Consider the following 21606-nt stretch of genomic DNA (forward strand, 5'->3'; position numbering starts at 1 on the left):
AGGCACACAGCTGTAGGTGCCATTGTTTTGAGCATATCGGTTATGTATGTGTAGTTTCTGTGTAGACCTCTACAGTTCCATTGTATTAGACACGCCATTGTGATAAGTTGGGGATTGGGGAAAAGTTACTTATTCTCAGGAGCAGTGATTCGTGGTTTCCCTTTTTTCTCTAGGGAGTCTCGCCGCCGCTGCAGCGGTGGCGAACCAGGAGTTGTATCCATCGCCACTTTCGTGGCGCCGGATTTCCGCCGAGAATCCGCGGATGCGTGTGTTTTAGATGTCAGCGGACTTTCGCTGACATCCATCTCCTCCACGGTGGACGTGGAGGATGCTTCTTGTTTGCGATGGCCCGTGGCCTTCGCATTCGTCTTTCTTGTTGGCACCACTGAACCATGCTCTGCTCCAGGGGCAGAGTCTCTTGGGCCAGCAGTTGCCTTCTTAGAGGGGTGGGGCGACAGGTCCAGTTCAGCAGAGCTGTTCTAGGTGCCTGTCGCCGAGGATGCTACTGCTGAAAGAGGAGCCTGAGGGCCTCCGGCGAGGATCGCGTGGTCTTTTCGCGAAAGTTTCAGCCCTGTGAACTGTACCACCGACTTCTGTGGTGGGGACTTGGGTGTCGACACCAGGTCCACCGGATAGACCTGTGTGCCGACAGAAACTGACGGCGGCGGCCGTCCCCGCGTCACCGCTTCAAAGTATGTCCCTTTCTGTTGGAAAGAGGCGGTTTTTTGCCTCAAGGTAGGACAGGCGTGCTGTGGTCTTCAAAGTTATAATTTGTTTTTCTGTTTTCGAGACTGAGCCCGACCTGGAGTACGCGCCATGTGCGCCATTGCAGTTGATGCATTTTGGTGTGCGTTCGCATCTTTCTTCTGTATGTGCGTCTTCTGCGCATGTGACACAAGTGGGTTTGCCCCGGCAAGCCAACATGCTGGGTCCAAAGCGCTGGCACTTGAAACATCGTCTCGGATTCGGTATGTATGGGTGGACTTTACAATGGAGGTATGCGGCGTGGATGAATTCAGGCAGAGTTGTGCTATTGAAAGTTAGGACAATGTGTTTGGTCTTGATTTCAGCATTGTTTCTCCGGTTGGTTATTCGTCGGGCTGCTATTACTCCCTGTTCGGCTAGTTCTTCTTCCATTTCCGCATCGGTACTCTGTAGGAGTTCATATTCAGATATGACGCCTTTTGAGTGGTTCAGGGTGCGGTGCGTGGTTACCTGTACGCTCATTTCTCCAAGATTCGGTAATGACATCAGTTTGGTGCTCTGTTCTTTTGTGTTTATTTCTACAAGGAGATCTCCGGTTCGTTGCTTTTTTGCTTTGTAGTCTTTGCCTACACAACTTTTTAGGGTGTTAGCGATGACAAATGCAGATAGGTTGGCTACTGGTACATCAGTGTTTGAGTGAAGCATAAAAAACTTCGCAAATCTTTCTGGCTTCTGTGGACTCAGTTTCTTCACATCGGTGCGACCCCTTTTAGGGGGCCGATCAGATTTTTTTTGCAGATTTTTCCATACGGCATGTACTGACTAAGGGTTCCCAATACTTTGTCGCCTCTGATTCACCCTTATACACAGAGGAAGGTCCCGGGACTCCCCGCCTGGTAGACAGACGAGGAGCCCATCGGCCGAGGATTGACGACTTCCTCGACTGCCACCGTTCAAGGTTTCTTCCGTCCACCTTTCAACCTATCGCCACGGTACGGATGACAGCTTCGGTATGGGGGCTAAGGGTCCGTGGTGGCGCCAAGCACCAACACCTCGTTACACAAGGTGCCCCTGCGGGGCGATTATAACAGGAAGGTTATCGCTCCAGTATGGGTCATCGATGATATCCAAATTAAAATCGCTAAATACGAGGGGTGAAGTAAAAGGTAGGTCTATACAGTTCATTTTGCCCAAGATGGGGGAAGAGTATATACATTTATCAGTGTTCAATAAGCAAGTTTTAACAAATAAAATAAAATGCTCTATGATTTGGCTTATCGAGTCAGTTTTTTAACTTCCCCCAAAACAGGACAAGTACGGCTGTGGTGGCTGTTCTAAAAGATATTCTAATTCATGCACAGTTAGTATGAGGGGGGGTTCTAGGTACATACAACACACTGCTATTCTTTCTTCTGTAAGTGGAGTGGCTGCAACAGCTTCAAATTTAGTACTTTCTACAAGGTCACGAACTGCGACGCCTCTTTTTACTGTAACCGAAACACCGCAGCAATGGCCTAGTCGTTTGAGCTTCCGCCTCGCATGTGGGAGGTGCAGGGTTCGATCCCCAGTGCTGCCGGGTACCACTGATTATACGATGGGTACAAACTTTCCCCTCCCTAGCGCTCGGGGTCTTTAGGGTTAAATTTCTGGGAAATGGGTCCTTGACCCCACCTTGAGCAAAAACGAAAAACCCTTGTGACATGGCGCTCTTTGGTCACATGTGTCCTTGCGCCATAAAAATCCATCATCACCATCACTATAATGGAAACGCAATTTCAGAGCTGGCTTGCATTCTCTTGATCGCGACGAAAGATTTTTTTATTTGGCTCGTAGATTTGTGCGTTTGGGAACCAAAGTGCGCACAGGGACCAGGTGAGAACGCGGATCAGATGTCTTTTGTATCGTTTAACTTATGTAATAGTACCCTACAGTTTCAGTGCATTAGGATTGCCAAGATGATTTTTTGGGGATGTATTTGAGAAACTTAGGTCCCTGTTTCATTGAGAGCTGTTATTAGGATTTTTTTCCGTTTTTTTCGTACAAGAGAGCTTCGCCACCAATGCTGCGGAGGTGAGCTCGGTGTTACGTCCATCGCCTCACTGGAGGCTCTCGAGCGCCGAGGGGAACCGACGGGTGTACTGTTTGTACGCCTCTACCGACTGGGAGAAGCCTTGCGGACGGCTGACCCAGACGCCGGCGGGCCCTTTGTCGAGGATTGTGGGGCAGCATTTGCTGCGACTGCCCGGGGCACAGTTGGACCTTCCTCAGGCTCACTGTGCGTGGCCTGGACAGGCGCCGAAATTTCGTGTGGTGTGCACCCGCGCACCACATAGGCGAAATTTCTTTCTGCAGAGAAAGAGATTGCGCCAGTAGTGCGTGAACGTTGGATACGGCCTGGTTTGTATGAAATGTTTTCCTCTATTTTCATAGCTATCATTTGTTTTTCAGTCTTCCATGTTGAGCAAAATGTTAAGTAAGCGTAGTGTTGTTCTTCACAGTTTGCGCAAGTGCGGTGAAGCTTGAGAGCTCTCGGTATGATGTTCTTTTGAGCATGATCTGAGAGCACCTGCCAAACGCGCTCCACCTCATTCTTATTCTATTTATTTCACTTATCGTGACGATCTTTCACTACCTGCCCTAAGTAGACGCATTTCCTTACCAAATACAGGATTTCGCTATCAATTGTGAACTGCTGTTCCCTTCTGGGGATGTTGCACATTGCTTTGGCTTTCTGGATATTATATTTCTGACTCACCGTTCTGCTCTGATTGTAAATCATTGAACGTATTTCGCAGTTCATCTCCTCAGTGAACTAGGAAGGCAATGCCATCAGCGCATAGCAGATGGCCAAAGTATTCTCTGTTAACTCTTATCCCCAACTGTTCCCTATCCAGGCCTTCGAATGCCTCGTGTAAATAGGCGGTGAAAAGCGTTGGCGAGGTCGTGTCTCCCTGCCTGAGACCCTTTCTTACTGGAATTTTATTGCTGACTTTATGGAGGACTATGGCAGCTATGCACCCACTATAGATATCTTCCAATACTTTAAAATACGGCTCTTCTACATCCCGATTCTGCAATGGCTGCATGACTGCTGCACTTTCGACTGAGTATATTGCTTTCCCGTAATCTATAAAGCGCATATATATACAGGTTGATTTCGTTTATTGGTAAGAACCCTTCACGAAACACTGCCTCATCGTTTGGTTTATTGAATTTTAAGGTTGCCAACGGCATTAAAGATTACTTTAGCAAATGTCTTACAGGTAACTGATAATAAGCTGATCGGTATGTAATTATTCAAGTTTTTAACGTGCCCTTTCTCGTGAATTAAGATAATTTTAGCCTTGTTCCAAGCTTCTCCTGAAGTAGAAATGTTATAGCGCAAACAAAGACACGGACAAGAGAGACGAAACACACACAAGCTTCTCGTATGCTCAAGGCCATACGGCATTAGGTAACAGCAATGCCTTCTGCGTAACAGCAATGCAAAATTTTCTAGTGCAATCTCTCCTCCATCCTTCAACAGATATGCTATTACCTGATCCTCACCAGCTGCCTTCGTCCTTTTCCTGGAAGCTAAAATTTTCTTTACTTCTTTCTTTACTGGCGGGATGTCCCAGTGCTCTGCGGTACTGTCTTTCGCATTAACCTCCTGATCAGATTGACAACTGTATAGATCTGTGTAGAACTCTTCGGTTTATTTAACTCTCTTATCTATATTGCTAATGACATTTCCCTCTTTGTCTCCTAAAGAACACATCTGCTTTTTACCTATGCCCAGTTTTGTGTTTTCCGCTTTTGGGAGTTTTGCAGTAAACGCTTTACTCCAAACTGAGATTTCTGACGATCCAACGTATTAATCTACCCAACCGTACACTTGGCATCTTACGGCCTGAGCGGTGGTGGTGAACGTGTGCGGCGAATAAAGGCTCTAATCTATTGGTGCTGTGGTGTAGTGTTATGTTTTATGGTGCAACAGCAACTGAAGCCACCATGTGTGGCTTCGAACCGATCGAACACGAAAGGCTTTGTGTGTAATTAGGGCTGGACGAATGGTACTTTTTCAAAACCGATCGAACACGATTGTTTAGCTTTGCTACCGAATCAGGTAGGAAGTGAACAGTGAAAGAATCAAATCAAATATGATGCGACTATTGGGTGATAATTCGCTACTTGTACAAATAATCGTACAAAGCGGATATGCAAGCGAAACAGCGAAGTGCTACGATTGGCGCTAAAAGTAATGCGTTTCAAGCTGTAGCTGTTTGAAGACAACAGCGATCGTCCTCAGGCTAAGTAGCCGAGCGCCCTAAAACCCAGCGGCGGGGCATGCGTCCTCTGGTGTCAGTTTGTTCACTTCCCTCAAAGCAACTGTGGGCATTGAAATCTCCGACTTACAGATACGGCTCTGATACCTTCCTTAAAAGTGCATCTAGATCCGGAGGCGTCACTGTTAGATGTGGCGCGAGAAATACATAGGGTCCTTCGTTTTCGGTTTTATTTTTCTCAGAAATGGGGGAGGGGGTAAAAATCTGATTAAATTTTTTATTTCAAACACAGGTACAAATCGGGTGTGTTCAGAAAAAATTTCCATATTTCGGATTTGTTCGGGTCTTTTTTTTGCAGCAAAAGGCAGTTCATGTCTCGTTTCTGTGCGGGGCACAAAATGCCAAGTTTTTTTTACCATTATTTCAGAAAATGAAAACGGTGTATGGTTTATGAGGGTTTAACGTCAGAAAGTGACTCAGGCTGTCAGGGACACCGTAGTGAACATCTCCGCTAATTTGGACCACCTGGAGCTCTTTAACGTCCACTGACTTCGACCAGTATACGGGCCACTAGAATTTCGCCTCCTTCGAAATTCGACCATCACGGCCGGGATTGAACCCGCGTCTTTCTGGACAGCAGCCTAGCACCATAACCACTGAGCCAGCGCGGCGGCAGAACATACAAATGAGAGGTTGCGCAGAAAAAAACTTCTCCAGATTATATTTTTTTCTTATCTATTATAATTGTTTCGCCACATAAACTTTATGTCTTACAAAGCTCTTCGCGTGCATTCAGGACTTGCCTGGCACGTACACTAGAAAAACAGTCGTTGAACATAACAAAGCCTATTTTAAACGGGGATGAGCCCTCGAGCAGGACATCGGTAGCGTGGGTAGCGCTTGATGCATGATGCCGAATAACCGCCTGGTCAGTACCCTTGTTTTGGCGTTTCGCTTGTAAGTTATTTTTGGAACGCACTCTTAAATTGAGTCATTGCATGAATAACAATCGTTAAGAGAGACTTAAGATCGCCAGTTGAATAAGAAGAGGATATTCGCTAACCTTCTCATGGGCTTTCGCGCATTTCTGAGGGACTGTATTTGCTCACGTATAGCTAACGTGGAGTCGCGAATGTCTTTACCTTATTCAGGAAAACATACGTTCTCTATGCTCTTTCGTATATACGATTATCTTAACAAGCCTCTCATTCTTTTTAACCCTAAATTGTGTGTACTAGAAACGGGGCATTCTCCGGGAGTAATCAGTTTTAGCCGGACTTTAAAGAAGTCTGTTCGGGGTGCGATAATCGGGCAAAATCGGGTTTTAACCGAAAACGAGGGGCTCTAGATGTAAAGAGCGTAATCAACTTGTAATCGTTTTAAACTGCAGAATGATGACGGCAACAATTTCATTCATAGTTTTCAGTTAGACTTCGTGAGCTACGGCACCAGTCTGAACTGTCTCGCTATCGCTAAAAAACGCTCGCTATCGCTTTAAAACGGATAGGTCACTTACATGCCAATGGTCAGCTTATCCATGTAGCCCGCACGTACCACCGCGTCGTACAAGGTAGCCATTTTCGTGAGCCCAATCCGCGGAATGTGCAGCTCCTCGAGTGTGGCGCAGTCGTGAGCTGTGAGCACAAGACGATGCATCTCGCTGGTGGAAAAGGCGAACTTGACGGCGAGGCGCCGCAACGACTTTGTCGCCGCGAGACCGCGCGCCAAGTGTTGGGCGTGCCACCTCATCTGATCCTCCTGCACCTGCCAGTGAATAAAAATATCGTGGCATTAAACCGCTCTCCTAATTTCAGACATTAGCTAAACTATAAATTACTGACACTTCGTATCAGTGACTTTTGCGCTGTCGTTTTGCATATTTCCACAGGACACTAATGTGGAGATGTGGCCGTCGAGCGGTAACGGAAGCGTCTGACTGTTAAGCGTCAAGACTGCTTGGCGTCTGGCGACAAGGTCTCAGGCGAACCCTGCGAGACGCTTGGCTTGCAAACTGCACTAGACGACGCCGACCGCATGGATGAGAGCGTTGAGGCATGGACGTAGTCAACCGTTCGACAGAATCCTGTCTGGCGAGGGAGAAGCATAGTGGTAAAATAAAACGTACACTCGCCAAAGATGATTTTTAAAACATGACGTTTCGGGAAGGCTACGGATCCCTTGTTCACAATGAAAGATGGACGGAATGGGCCGCTTCTTATATGCGCACTTGACAGCGCAGTAAGTGGGCGTAGTTATCCGGGAGATCACCCTTCGTACTGTTAATGACATGATTTGTGGTCTCTATATAAAGATATTCTAAAAGCAGTCGTGACGATAAGGGTTTCATGGTATCTAAGATTCTGGCGTTCTCCCAGTCCGTGGTGCGGTTCATTTCTTGAGCATGCTCTGCCAGCGGGTTGGATGAGGTGCGACATTTGCTGACGTCGTTCTTGTGTTCTCTTAATCTTCTTTTGAAATCGCCTGATTCCCCAATGTATGATGCATCGCAGTTTTTGCAGGGGACTTTGTACACCACTCCGGGGAAACGTGGGCGCTCCAGACGGTCTTTTACGTTACAGAGCTGTTGTTTTAGCTTGCTGGACGGCACGTGCGCAATCCACGCGTCGTATTTTGCAAATATCTGTGCCAGAGCCTCACTTCTCCCCCGTGCGTAAGGAACGCTCGCGCGCTTCTGTTGTCCGATGAGTCGGGGCTCGGCAGGTTGCAGAGAGCGGCGTTGTTCGTTTTGCAGCAGTTGTCGAGGATAGCCTTTCTTCTGGAGGTCGACGCGGACTTTTTTCTGCTCGGAACAGCGCAGACCGGGACTGGAGCAAAGACGAGCTGCACGGTAATATAGAGCGGACGCGACGGAACGTTCGTGGCTAATGGGATGGGCGGATTAAAAATCCAAGTACTTCCCAGTGTGTGTGGCTTTCCGGAAAACAGCAGCGGCAAGACCATCGGGAGTGCGGAGAACAAGTACGTCAAAAAAAGCAATCCTTTCGGAGACTTCTTCCATTGTGAATTGAACTTTTGGTTGAAAAGAATTTAGATGGTCCAGAAACGGTTTGGCGTACTTGCGGGAAATTACACAGAAACAATCGTCCACATACCGCAAGAAGAGCTTCGGACGAGTATGGAACGATTGCAGGGCCGAATTTAGAATTCTATAGATTCCAGAGCGAGGTTGGCACAAATTATAGATAGCGACGCACCCATAGCCGTGCAAAAGATTTGCCTGTAGAGCTCGTTGTTGAAAGTGAAATATATGTTCTGCAAACAGAATTTCAGGAGACGGCCCGGATCAGCTGTTTAAAAGGCGTTCGGGATGGCAGTGATGGGTCTTCTTCCAATACCCTCTCGCAGCATTCGACAGCGAACTGAACAGGAACGCATGTGAACATGGATTTTACGTCAAAAGAGACCATGATGTCATCGTCTTCAACCGCCACAACCTTCAGCTTAGTAACAAAATCAGCCGAATCTTTCATATATGTGGATTTTCATCCAAAGAGGGGCCTAAGGACTTGATGCAGATGCTTGGACAGGTTATGCAATGGCGAACGCGTGAAATCAACATAGGCTTGAGAGGCACGTCGGGTTTATGAATCTTGGGTAAGCCGTAGGTAGCTGGTGCTGAGCCATTGTGGCATAACAATTTATATTAAATGTATTTCTTTGAAGGAGGGACAAACTTGAACACATCGGTTAGCAGTTTTTGAAGCTCTGCTTCTACTTTTTTCGTGGGATCCCGGTTCAGCTTGGCGTATGTTAGAGCATCCTGCAGCAAGCCGGACATCTTTGAAATATACTGAGTACGGTCTAATATTACGGTTGCGCTTCCTTTGTCGGCCGGAAGGATTGCTATCTTTTGATTGTTCTTCAGCCTCTTGAGGGCATGCTTCTCAGAAGAAGGTAAGGTAAGGTAAATTTTTAAAACGTCATGTTTTAAAGACCATCTTTGGTGAGTATGTTTTATTTTACCACTAGGCATGGACGTAGTTACGTAGTAGCAGCATGTCACTCGTCGAGTCTTTATCGTCGAGTGTTTATATGGGCGTCTCTCGGACAACGCTGGGCTGTATTATATGAGACATTTTGGCATGTCTTCACTGGTTGTGCTGCGGTTCGGCAGTTCTTTATTACATAACCTTTCTATCGCTGCCAATAGTGAATTTTTTTGTAACATCAGGTACGAAAACGAGCTGAACGTGGAGAAGCGAGTCGATGACATCAGATGTTATCGCGAAGATAAGCGATTTGATAAGGAATGAGAGAGGGAGGGGACAACATACCGAATTGATTTCAAATTGTCCAGCAGAGAAAGGATATTTTGTCACCTCACAAACGTTAAAGTTAACAAATTCACGAAAGGCTCTGTTATCGGATTTTACTCAGCACAAAATCTTGATGCGCTTTTCATTGCCCTCTCTTGAGGTGTCAAAATCGAATACCAAGCTACAAATTTCGCAAACGTAAAACTGATCGCTGTTTTTTTTTCAAGTGTAACTACAAGCTGACACTGATTTCCAAGACTGATGGGTCATCACTTCTCAACATACTTCAACGCAGCGGTCGAAGCGGTGCCCAGCCTTTGCGCTGCAGGCTGCTTCTCGCGCATACATACACAGCACAGAAAAATTTGCTTTAAGCATAGTCCAATAAGTTTAAGCCCTCTACATCATACAGTCCAAAGAAACTGACTAACGAACCGTCTTCACTAACCTGCAGTCCATTACGCCGCCTCATGATCCACTTGACCTCCACAAGGTTGACATCTTCAATGGTATTGTTCCTGGCTAGAAGCATGGAGAATGACTTCGCATCCGGTGGACGCAGTTCGAAGCCTTCAACGCTGAACGTTCTGACCGTGGCATTTGCGAACAGTGCCTCGAACACCAAGCTTGCCTTGCCGCGATGAGAGCGACGGCAGCTCATCACGGTCAGTTCGACAGGGCCCGATGGGTTAGCCAGCATTCGCTTGAAGCTTGCGCCGTATTTGTGGACGGAAAACGAGGCGTCAGAGATGAAGCATGAGATGCTCGCGTTTCTGGTGAGGGCCCGCATCACTTCTCCACGGAAATCGACAGCGCGCGCTGCAAAAGATTTCTGAAACAGGGAGAGGCGAATCGTGGCAGCGGAATGACATGTTATAATTTTTTAGCACAAAATGCTTGGAGGTGGCGGTGAATGCAGTAATTAGAAAAATGTGACAAAGGACCAAACGAAATCAAAACTACATTTTAATGCGACATTCACATGTTAAACCCGTCTTTGAAGGCATTGAGTGCTTTTGGGAGATATTAATGCTTGTTGGTGCGCTAGCAAGTTGAAGCTGATTTTAAGACCGTGTTAAGGGCAGGACATGGAACAATATTAGGGAAGAGAAGACGAAGCGGGCTGTGGCGATGGACGAAGCTCTCGCATTTGGCCCCCCTGGCCATAAAAAGACTAAGAAGTGCCGCCTGTAGTTCAGTCTGCATACAATATTCTTCGCCGTAATCAGCTGCCTCAGTCCAAGCAGTAATATTATCGACATATAAGACTAATCTTGCCCTGCGTTGCGGTCAAGGGTCTAAGGTAGGAGTGTCAAGGCCAAGTTAAACAGCATGGGTCCTAGAATGAAGCCCTGAGGCACATCCCTATCCAAGTAGTAGGTTCTCGGAGTCCATCCGGAAGCTTTGCCGTGCAACTGAATGGGCCTGGATCCAAATATGGGCACGAGGACTAGGGAAGTGCTTGGCGAGTTCCTCTAGGATGGCCAGATGGCGAATATTGTCAAATCTATTGTAGATATCGACAACCGGATGATAGTCAGGTAGTGATTTACGATCAGCTGTATAGAGAACACTTCGTGAAAGTTAAAGGCAGCACTCAGTCATGAAAGCCAGGAGTCATATTTCAAGTAGCGGTTTATTTGGGTATGCAGCAAGATTTCGATGTGTGTACACAGATGTGAAGTGAGGGCTATAGGGCGTAGATTGCTGCGAAGCCGTGAATCGTGGCCTGGTATGGGGATGGGAAATAGAGAGTTTGCGATCTTACGCTGCCGTTCCGTTCTCCCATTAGGAATGAATGAGATCAAGAAGAGTGTCATGAGCCGCCGAGTCGAGATTTCGAAGTTCTTGCCAACTGAATCGGTCCTGCCCGATTGTGGCGCAAGCGCCGCCTCTTCCAAGAGTGGTCTGCAGTTCTCTCTTTGTCTGGATCACGGGTGCTGACTGGGTAAGTGGGAACTGTTGCTGGCTGCGTTAGGCTGGCATGTGGGAAAAAGGTGTGTATAACTTCATCTTCAACATCGGCCGTATTACTGGTGAGGAACAACTGGTGGTCAGAACTGGTGGTCAGAGGTGTGGACCCACTAGCGTTACCTTTCAGGCCACGAAAGATGCGCCAAAAATGCGACAGGCCTGTCACTTGTCCTAGGCGATCGCATGTAGGCATCACTTTGGAGATGAAGCTGGTATGCCCGGATAAGCTTGAATTGCCGTCGAAGAACGAGATCTTTACGACACTTTGCGCGATTTCGAAAGCGTTGTGTGAGGTGATCTGCGCGAGGACAGAAGTTAGCCAGGTGAGCATCCATGCAAACTGTTCAGTCTTCACAGGGGATACACTCAACAGCTTCAGCACGGCCCTTTCGGAGAACAGACAGGAAGGAGTCAAGATCCGAGAAGGGGCTGAACTTATTAACCCGAAGTTTGTCACAGTTGAAAAACAAGCGCGTTGTGCGAACGTGAAAGCATTTACGATTGAGATTGATTATGATGGGCAAGTGGTCACTGCCCCACGATTAAGAAAGTACTTCCGGACGCCGAAGAAGACGCAGGGAAGAGAATGTGAGGTCCGGTGTGGTATCAGCTTGTGAGCGGTGGAGACCGATTCGGGTCGGCGTGTTAGGCTGTTGCACATGTTAAGAAGAGTTTGGTCGAGAGCATCGTACAGCTGTTTGCCACGTTGATAAGGCTAAGATGAGCTCCAAGTGGCGTAATGAGCATTAAAATTCCCACCGAGAAGAATCAAATCGGAAGAGGGTGTGCAGCCTTTTCAAGATCAGGGAGCTGGTTGCAGGGTTCGGTCATGAATTTCCCAAGCCGGAAATAGGCCGATGCCACGAGGAAGGCTTTTGGCCCGTTCAGCAGAGAGCAATCTTCTTAGTGCGAGAACAAAAGGCTTCGAAGCGAGGGCTGAGCGGAAGGACAATCAGTACGGATTAAGACAGCCGCATGTCAAACTGAGTGGTCGTTTTTATGTTGCATGGTGGGGCTCTGGTAGGTGCAATAGCCAGAAAGGCGGCAAAGCGCACGCGTCTCCTGAAGGTGTATGAAAAGAGGACAGCGTTGAGAGCCATATGTACGAAGGGCAGCAATTACACTGGATCCCATGAGCCTGATGAGCCAAAACACAGTCCGAACATGACTCTGCATGGAAGTGAGCACAGCTGTAAGAGTTGCATTACCATCCTTGCGGTGAGTTTCATCTAGCTTTCGTTTCTCCTTTGCGCAGTTTTCTCAGATTTGCCCCAGCATGTGTGATTATGCGGAATCTGGCGCCGTAGCGGGTTGTGATCGGCGGATAGGCGAACGGCTTTTGCGCCCCTTTTGCGAGCAGCTGCGTTGCGGAATCTGGAAGCGAGAACGGGAGTCTTTGGTTACCATTTCCCGAAGAAGCTGATTTTCGCGAAGTAGGTTCGATATTTTTGGTCGGAGCCTTTGGATGGTGGGTGGTGGTGAAAACATTTAGTGGCAAGCAATGCACGCCAAAATATGCGAGGCCTACCACATTACTGAGAAAGCGATAACTCTGTCAGCACGCGTTCACTTGTTGTGTGTGAAAAAGAAAAGATGTATCTTAGGAACAGTTTACCACGTGTTGAACAGTGAATTTTTGTTGCTTGCATTATTTTAAGCCAGCGTCCTCATATGCCGCGGAACGGTATTTATGTATCTTTTGTCGAAGTGAAATTTGCGTTGATGTTAAGCGCTCGTCCTGTATTTTTTTGAATTTCTTGGTCCCCGTCCTAAGCGCAAGTCTTCCTAATTATTAACTTTCATTGGCTGTCCCATCACCGGGTCCCACAATCCTGTCGAAGAATTGCGGCAAGTGCGAACCTCCCGAGGCCGGCACTGAAGTAGGTTACGTTGTTAAAGCCGGTCCATATCACATTCCCTTGAGACGGAAGGCGTTATGTCGTTTGTAGCAGTCTAGTTGTGAGCAACTACAAGTGACCGAAAGAGTAACAAGCGCCAATGCGGAGGACCTTACTTTAGTGGCGACGTCCACTTGTATAATTTTCAGCAGCTTGAGAGTCTTCGTGCTCGACAGGCCCTCTCTCAAGGCATGCAGCGATGCTCTCGATGTCACGACGACAACGACTTTGTCGAGTGCCAGTTCCACGAGCTGCCGCGTCAGCAAGCGGTGGATGGCCGTGAGAGCATTGGACGTGGCCTCGGCGCTGAGTTCGCATCCGCAGAGGCGCAGGCAGGTCAGCGATGCGGCCGACTTTAGGGCGTCGGACAGAAGCAGCATGAAGCGTCGGTTTTCGCGCGCAGAGAGAAGTAACTGCGAATCAGAGAAACGTTAATTCGAGGGACAACTTGCACACGCGGTTGAGAAACTACTGAGGTCAACGGTAAGCAAATGAAGGAATCAAAGCCTTCAGAGCTATGACGCAGGTCTAGTTAAACTGCCACGGACACTGAAGTCTAAAAGTGAGCTGTGATGGTACACGGAGTCTGCCAGATTACATCGGCTCTTATGAAAGATTTTAACGAGGCTGGTTCATACTATTCGTGTATAGAAGAAATTATTATGCACTTTGTATATTCCCATTCCGCGTAGGCAAGGGCGACATTTCTTGCCAGTCTCATCTTGCCTGCACGTTACAAGTGCATTGCAATGCTTTTTTTGTATCTCTCCGACATCGCTATCACTGCCTCAGTGTAGTACGGGCGCATGACCATTGAGGACACACACACACACAAAACGTTAGAGATCACTGCGGCAGCCGCATTGGAGAAATGCGTAAGCATGACGTCACACCCGATGACCTCACACAATGACGCGGACGTGACACTTCCACACTTTTCACGTCAACTGAGACTTATGACCGGAATTCGAAAGCCTCAAACCGGGAGTCGATCACTTATCGATACCACAATTGTCTTAATTATGTTTCGTCAGTTGCCCATTTGAGTTTTCAAACTACGCGCCACGCTTCGTTTTCAAATTTGGCCCTACGCGTTGGCTGCGCCCACACTTCCCGTCATGTGGTGCCACACTTCCGGCGTTTCAAATTTGGCGCCACGTTTGCTCCTGCCTCGCGCACTTTTTGGAGATTTTTCGCTCTAATTAATTAACTACTGAACCCACCTCAACACCCCATTTCCTGCACGAGGTTTTTTGGTGTTCTATCAGATGGTACCATTCTTTATCGCATAAACCCATTCGTTCGGAAGTAATCGTGCGGACAAGCTCGGCCATCTTTTTGGACATTTTTAGCTGTAATTACTTAACTAATTAACCCACCTCAACCCCCTGATTTTCCGTACGAGATTTTTGATGCTCCATCCGATGGTACCATTCTTGGTCGCGTAAACCCATTTGTTCAGATGTAATAATGGGGATAAGCTCGGCCAACTTTTCGAGCATTTTTGGCTCTAATTAATCAACTAACTGACCCACCTCAACCGCCTGATTTCCCACGCAAGATTGTTTGACGTTCTATCTAATGGTACCAATATTTTGCGCATAAACCCATTCATTCGGACGTAATCGTGCGGACAAGCACGTGATGACAAGAAATCGCAAACAGCCATACAATGCTCACGCATTAATAAATCTGCCGGCTTCTGTTGTCTGTCGATGAAAGCTTCTGTCGGCGCAAGCATCGTCATTTGTGTTTCTTATGTTCACGGTGTCTGAGAGATGCTACCGCCTGGGTTTTTAAACAACGATTGCGTATGGCGTCCGTGCTTTGGGACGAAATAATAACAAAACTGCTCAAAATTACGGACGCGCTGGAATAAAAGTTCTCAGGGTGGCGACCTAAAATATCCTCTCCAAATACTGTAGCTGCCATGATGTAGGGGAAAGAGGAAAATTCTCGAAGTGACTGAAAAAAATCGCAAACCTGGCATTACATTGTACAAATAAGCATTAAACATAACTCGCAATGTTCAATCGCAAAGGCAATTCTGCATCGGACGCCTGCGCTATCGTATATAGCTAAGAAGTGAAATTCGCCAGTCACTGAGGCATTACATCACTCCTCACTATCATTAAGAGTGATGGAAACATGGCAGCCATCAATGCACACCCACTATGACACAGCATCTAGATTTAAATAGCTGAATACCACATGTCCTTATTATTGGCAACGTGGAAAACTTGCGGGCTCCGAAAGTTGAATTCATCATCATCATCAGCCTGACTACTCCAACTGCAGGGCAAAGGCCTCTCCCTTGGCTCTCTGATTAACTCCGCCCTTTGCGAGTGGCGGCCCCCGTATCTCCGCGAGCTTCTTAATCGCATCCGCCCACCTAACATTCTGCCGCCCCCCGCTACGCTTGCCTTCTCTTGGAATCGACTCCGTTGCCCATAAGGGCCGGCGGTTATGTTGCCTTCGCATTACATGCCCTGCCCAAGCGCATTTCTTCCGTTTGATTTCTTCCGCATTTGTTCCCTCACCCACTCCACCCGTTTCCGATGTCTTGACGTTGAAGCTATCATTTTTCTTTCCATAGCTCGCTGCGTTGTCCTTAACTTAAGGTGAACACTCTTTGTTTCTGCCCCATAGGTGAGTACCGGTAAGATACAGCTATTGTATACTTTTCTCTTGAGGGATATAACTCCATCATCATTCCATCCTCATTCATGATTTGAGCGACCTGCCATATGCGCTGCACCCCATTCTGATTCTTGTAGTTATTTCCTTCTTGGCATCTTCAAAACAGTTTCGACTGTATATTTTCCTTTCAGTCACCGTCAGCCCGCTTACAACCACTGCAGGACGAAGATACCTTTCACTGAGCTCTGATGAACCCTTTACTGTACCATCTGCGCCCAGCATGCATCCTCACAGGTTTCCTAATCTTGCCACGCCATCTCAGTACGCAGTCTATAGCTACGCTTATTTCTTCTTGGTATCCACTCCGCTACCCTTGTTGTCCGCACTGCAAGTCCCACCCGTGTCTATTTCCATATCTGGCTTTCGGCAATGGTGTCATTAACTCGTTCTTGTTCACTGACCTACGCTGCTTTCTTGCTGTCTCTCACGTTCCCTGGTCATTTTGCATTCGATACTTCTCTGCGATCTCCTTAAGTTGCGCAATATATTGGGGGAGTTGGTTTGGGATTCCCGTACTTACAGTGCAGCAGACATCTACGAAGGAAAGGGGGCGCAAAAAACCGCTTTTCTTAAATTTTAAACGCAGGGCTGTCTTTTCTGCGTCTACATATGCTGCGCTGTGACTGTGGTAGTCGTCGGAATAGTTTCCAGGCGTTTTGTTGGCATCCAGGTTCGAGCTGCACTGCCTTTTTGGGAAGATAAATCTATAGTTTAATTTAGAGATATTGATAAGGTGCTGTTTATTACCTCAGAGCGCCTACTAAACGCATTCCGCTCCGCTCTATGCAAATTCACTTCTTTTTCATGATCCCTATAAGAAGTCTACTTGATGGAACGGAATGCATTCCTTCACCACATCCTATAGGTCGTATCTAAATTAAACTGTTGTTCCCTTGCCAGACTGCTGAATACTTTGGTTTTTTTCATTAAGATATTTAGTGCCAGCGTTATGCTCGTTATATTTAGTTCCGTAAGCACGCACTGGAATTTCTCCGCAGAGTCAGTTACTAGAGCAGCTGAAAGTGCACATCCTAGGTATAGGTGTTGTTCACTAACTCTTACCCGTACGTGCTCCCAATCCAACACTTGAAGCGCTCTTGTAAACACGCGGTGAATATACATAAGGAATAATCGTGGCTGCGTCCTCGACGTCCTCCCCAATTGGAATTTTTGGAGGTGGTAATGATCGCTGTTCATTCCCTATCGGTATTTCCTGCAGGCAATCGCACCGGCTATTTCAGTCATCCGCAATATCATACGAATCAGTGGGCTAGACTTCAAATAAAAATAGAACTAATCTTTCTGCTACTGACCGCATCGCAACCTAACCTCTCTTTTCTATGAATAATATTACAGCTTACTAGTGCCAATGTATATGAGTAACTTCGCCATATACATCCTATCGCAAGGGCCAACTCCCACAAGTTAATCGCCCGTGCACTCGTACTGTAACCTCCTCCACCTCCTCTCTAAATGCGCATTAGACTGGAATGGCATTTACCCTGCAGCCAATGCCGTCCCCTGGTCTTCCTCTTTTAAAGCCAATAATGAACGTCTGTTTCACTGGGGACTACTAATACTTAATTTTCGTGATTAGAAATCCGTCCTCCCCATCACCATAGAAGAATGGAACACCCCGAAACCGTTGTTACAGAGGCTAACCCCTCCAAATTTAGGTAGCTACTGACTGACCGTTTGAACCATAACTAACCACTTTCCCTCATGCTCCTCTCCCAGTAATTTGATTTGCTTGTACTATTATGTCATAGCCTATTTTTCTTCCTCTCCATTTTTGCCGCTTTTGCTTTGTGTATTTTTTTCGGGTTTATTGCTACATGGTTTGTTACACTTTTATTGCTATGTTTGCCGGAAGTTTTCTAGCGAATTTGTTATTCCGACTGATTTTTTTGCTACCTTTTTATTGCTCTGTTTCTGAGCTTATGTATGGCCTTTTCACCCAGCTGGCTCCACCCCACACCCTTTTATGTAATGTCCCTGATGAGCATTTTAAGGGAACAATGAATGATGATGATGATTTCATTCCTTACGTGAGCCGTGAGTGGAATTCAACGCTTTCTGCCCTGAATCTTTCTTACAAACCTGCAATTCTGCATTGTCTTCATTAGCTTGCTTACCATCCGTGCAACCAACAAGGTATAAGGATATCAAACGAATGCGTCGGACCTCAGCAATAGTGTGGTCCTCATATGAGGATGCCAGGGCACAGTGGTAGCAGTTGGCATGAATGCACACGATATTTTATGAACGACTGTCAGCGCAGTATTATGTTCACGAAACAAAACCGACGCCTTGATGAACAGGAGGATGACTGAACCTCAGGGGAGCTTAACCTCAATGGAAAGCGACGAAAGAGTATTTTTTACGCTCAACCGTTATTCATTTCATCCTGAGTGTTCTATCAAAATATGTAGCTGGTAACGCCTCAGCTTCGTGGACGCTAATAGTAAGTAGCCGAGTTTCCCTTACAAAATATCTTCCTTGACATGCCTGAGGAGCTTGGGCTTTTCGGTGGGTGCAATGGGGAACATGAAAAGCCTCCTCGGTGAACTTTGAAAACATTAGCAAATGATCAGCACTTCTATAAAAGAGTTAAGGAACAGAAAACAACAGAACATGAACTTTTTCTATGTTCATGATTTGTTTGAGGCCCATCTTCCTTGTCGTTTTCAGCCACAATGAACAGTGCAGCCAGAAATATTGAAAGGACCTTTTTCTACCTATTCTAGTTCTCATCTTTCTGTCTTCTAAATAAAATACATCAAAAATATTTTATTTACCTTCATAGGAGAACACCAGGAATAGAGATATTTTATAATTCTTTGATAATTATTCTGCGGATCGGAATAATTCGCCTTTTGTTCTTTATGCAATTCGTGTGACAGTATACAATGGCTCACTGGACTGCCTACTTCTATCCTACCTTCGCTTCGGAGTTGCTCATGAGACAGTGCAGAGCCGTTTTCGTTCTTTGTTCATTAGCACAGTATGTGAAGACGCCCAGACAACTACAAGTGTGGAATGGGTCTCACCTCAGAGCTTTCCACGCAGCAGTGTTGAGCAAGAAGGTAGTGAAGAAATACGGCCGCATATTCCCGGCACTCTTCTTGTTCCTCGGGAATGTTGGGCACACAGTTCTTGAGCGAGCGAAGCGCGAGTTTTCCTGGGGCGACCTCGGTCACCTCGGCCGCCACGAAATAGAGCAGGTCATTGACCGCTGGCAGATTCTTGGCGAGGTGACAGACCCTATCCTCACTGTCGTTGCAGTGGGTGGGCAGCGTAAGGCCACATCCACCTGGTCCAGCAGGTCGCAGTGCCAGCAGAGCGGGAACTTTTGGCAGGCCTCCACCAGTGTACTTTCGTACAGCCTTCGGGACGGTGCGCCGTACCATCACGTCCTGGAAGAAATAAGAGCGACGCGACAAGGGGCCATCAGGTAAGGTCCGCATACAAAGGTTTACACAGGCTTGAAACCAGAAGAATCTTTAGTGAGGAGTGACGATAGGGCACGATTACGCGCGAAGTATTCAGCATAGTGCTGTGAAAGATGTGCACCTCCTAGATTTAGTAGCGATCGTGCATGCTCAGCAGCGCGGTCATTAACGCACCGCCCCATTAATGTTAAGATCTGAACATTACTCTAAAGAAGATCTTCACATTACTCTGGGCGAGCATCTTGTCTTTTGGCGATACTCCCCTCGAGCACGGAAGGAGTTATTGCCTTATACATAAGCTGATTCAAAATCTGTAAAACGCGTCTTTGCTGGCCTCTGCCTTGTGTCAGCTCTCGTGAAGTCGTGTCACCATGCTGTACAGGCGAGTTTCAATAGGCAAGTTGATCGGTTGGTTTCGGCGGGGTTCCCATGCTCGGTTATCACAGCAGTTGCTGAAGTCCTCTTAACAATCAAATGTGCCTGGTTTCAGAAGCCGTGGGAGCCAAGAATATAGTCTGTGAAGCCAGCAGTGGTACCGTATGTGCACAGGGTCACGCACAATATGAAAAAGATGGCGAAGCGACATGGCATGCTGGTCGTGTTTTCTGTTCCACGATAGCTTGCCTATCTATGCGCGCGAATTGCGAGCGAAAAAAAAAAGAGCTCTTGCAACAAAACGTATGGCAAGCAGTACTTGAAGGACTGCACAGGTATGGTGTACGAGATACCACTGACCTGCGGAAAAGTCTCTGTTGACCAAACGGAGCCGTGCGTTAATGACCGCGCTGCTAAGCATGCACGATCGCTAAAAAATCAACGAGGTGCACATCTTTCACAGCACTGCGCTGAATGCTTCATGTGTAATCGTGCGGCAGAACATGGGCCGGAGGAAAAAAGATGCAAGGGATGCATGAAGTGTGAACAACGACTTCAAGAGGTTGTGGGCAGGATTAGAGATATGAAGGCACGGGAGGTTTTAGAAGCCTTCAAGGTTCTTCGAGAATACCAGCGTATCGGTGACGGCACGGTGCACTTCATGTGGCAACAACCTCTACCGCAACTTCATGCCGGTCTTCCTGCAAGATCTCCAAGGGAGGCGAAAGCAATTCGCACTCTAGTCAATGTTCGCTTGCGTGAGGATGTGCAGCGTGCGCTCTCGTTTGACCCCAAGTTCGCCGTAGAGCTACGGAGGAAAGCGCTTTAACTGCTTTCCGTCGTACGGAAAGTCGTGATGTTCTCTTCTGGATCCAAAAACTAGCGGTGAATCTCAGAGGGAGTGAACGTTCTCTCAAGATGTAAGCCTTCAAACGAAGTCTTCCTTGAGGGCGTGTCATTTCATTCCTCATGGGTGAATCTCTGTGCTTACTTTCGGCACAAAAGGAAATTGATTTTGTCGTGTTAACGGAGGAAATGTTTGATGGAAAGGCTTTGGAGGCCGTTAGTACAGCTTTCGAAGAACTGTCCCGTGACTCCCTGCGCAATTTAAAAGCAGAAGGGAGGAGGCTGTGGAACAAACTGGAATTCACTAGACTCGGTTCGAGTATAGGAAAATGTGAATGCAGCAGCCTGTGATTTATGTTCACCGTAAAGTCCCACAAGCCTGGTTGCCCACTAGGGGTTATAGTATCCGAGTCATGAACTTGGCAGAAATATGTTAGCTTTCTCAAAAACAAACGCAATCTGCTCTCCATCGATGATCCATACTTAATGAAGGACTCCCAACAGGTTTTAACTTTCCTTGAGAATGACCAACACAAAAGGCAATCTTTCGGTACAAAAGACATGTTATTCTTTGCGACATCAGAAGTTGCTTCAGTGTGTAGGCGATTGCATTAATCTGTTTGGGAAAGTAGCGTTCGAAAATGCAACAGGCATGTCTAACTAATATTCCAGAAATGTTGACTTTTTACCTTGCTTCCATGTGCGTAACTTGGAAGGATGCGGTTTATCGGCAGAAGAAGAGAGTCTGCATTATTTCTGGCATTGCGCCGTTCCTGTGTAATATTTTCCTTGCTTATTGTGACCCACTGCTGACAAGCCGTTTGTAGAAATGGAACACAGCGGCGGCCGTTAAGGTATTCCGATTCGTGGATGATTTCAGTGCTTTCTAACCATCATGAATGTAAATATGAATGTAGTGTACAAGAGCTACGTGCTGTTTTTTTTGTGAAACCTTCAGTCCATTAACAACTACATATGTAACAATGATTGATGATGTCGTTCGATTCCTGAATATAAAGTTGTCGCTCTCGGCAAACGAGACTCGCTGGAGGTACCGGCCCACAGGAAACAAAGGCCTGCTGCCTAGTAGCTCTGCATATTCAAAACTAGT

The 21606-nt window shown here is 46.9% G+C and overlaps 1 protein-coding gene across 1 annotated transcript in view; it reads right to left on the reverse strand.

Annotated features, from left to right (window-relative positions):
- Positions 1 to 19232, reverse strand: part of LOC149369703 (uncharacterized) — a 45242-nt gene extending 26010 nt beyond the window's left edge. Inside the window, exons 1-4 of the mRNA XM_089576153.1 lie at positions 18873 to 19232; positions 13239 to 13535; positions 9699 to 10082; positions 6490 to 6737 (exon numbers count right to left, since the gene is read on the reverse strand). Coding sequence (XP_089432279.1) covers positions 6490 to 6737; positions 9699 to 10082; positions 13239 to 13535; positions 18873 to 19232 — 1289 coding nt within the window. The remainder of the gene's footprint in view (positions 1 to 6489; positions 6738 to 9698; positions 10083 to 13238; positions 13536 to 18872) is intronic.
- Positions 19233 to 21606: the final 2374 nt, after the last annotated feature.

This window comes from Amblyomma mixtum, chromosome 1, assembly GCF_055824585.1.
Source record: "Amblyomma mixtum isolate Tamu chromosome 1, ASM5582458v1, whole genome shotgun sequence".
Taxonomy (NCBI): Eukaryota; Metazoa; Arthropoda; class Arachnida; order Ixodida; family Ixodidae; genus Amblyomma; species Amblyomma mixtum.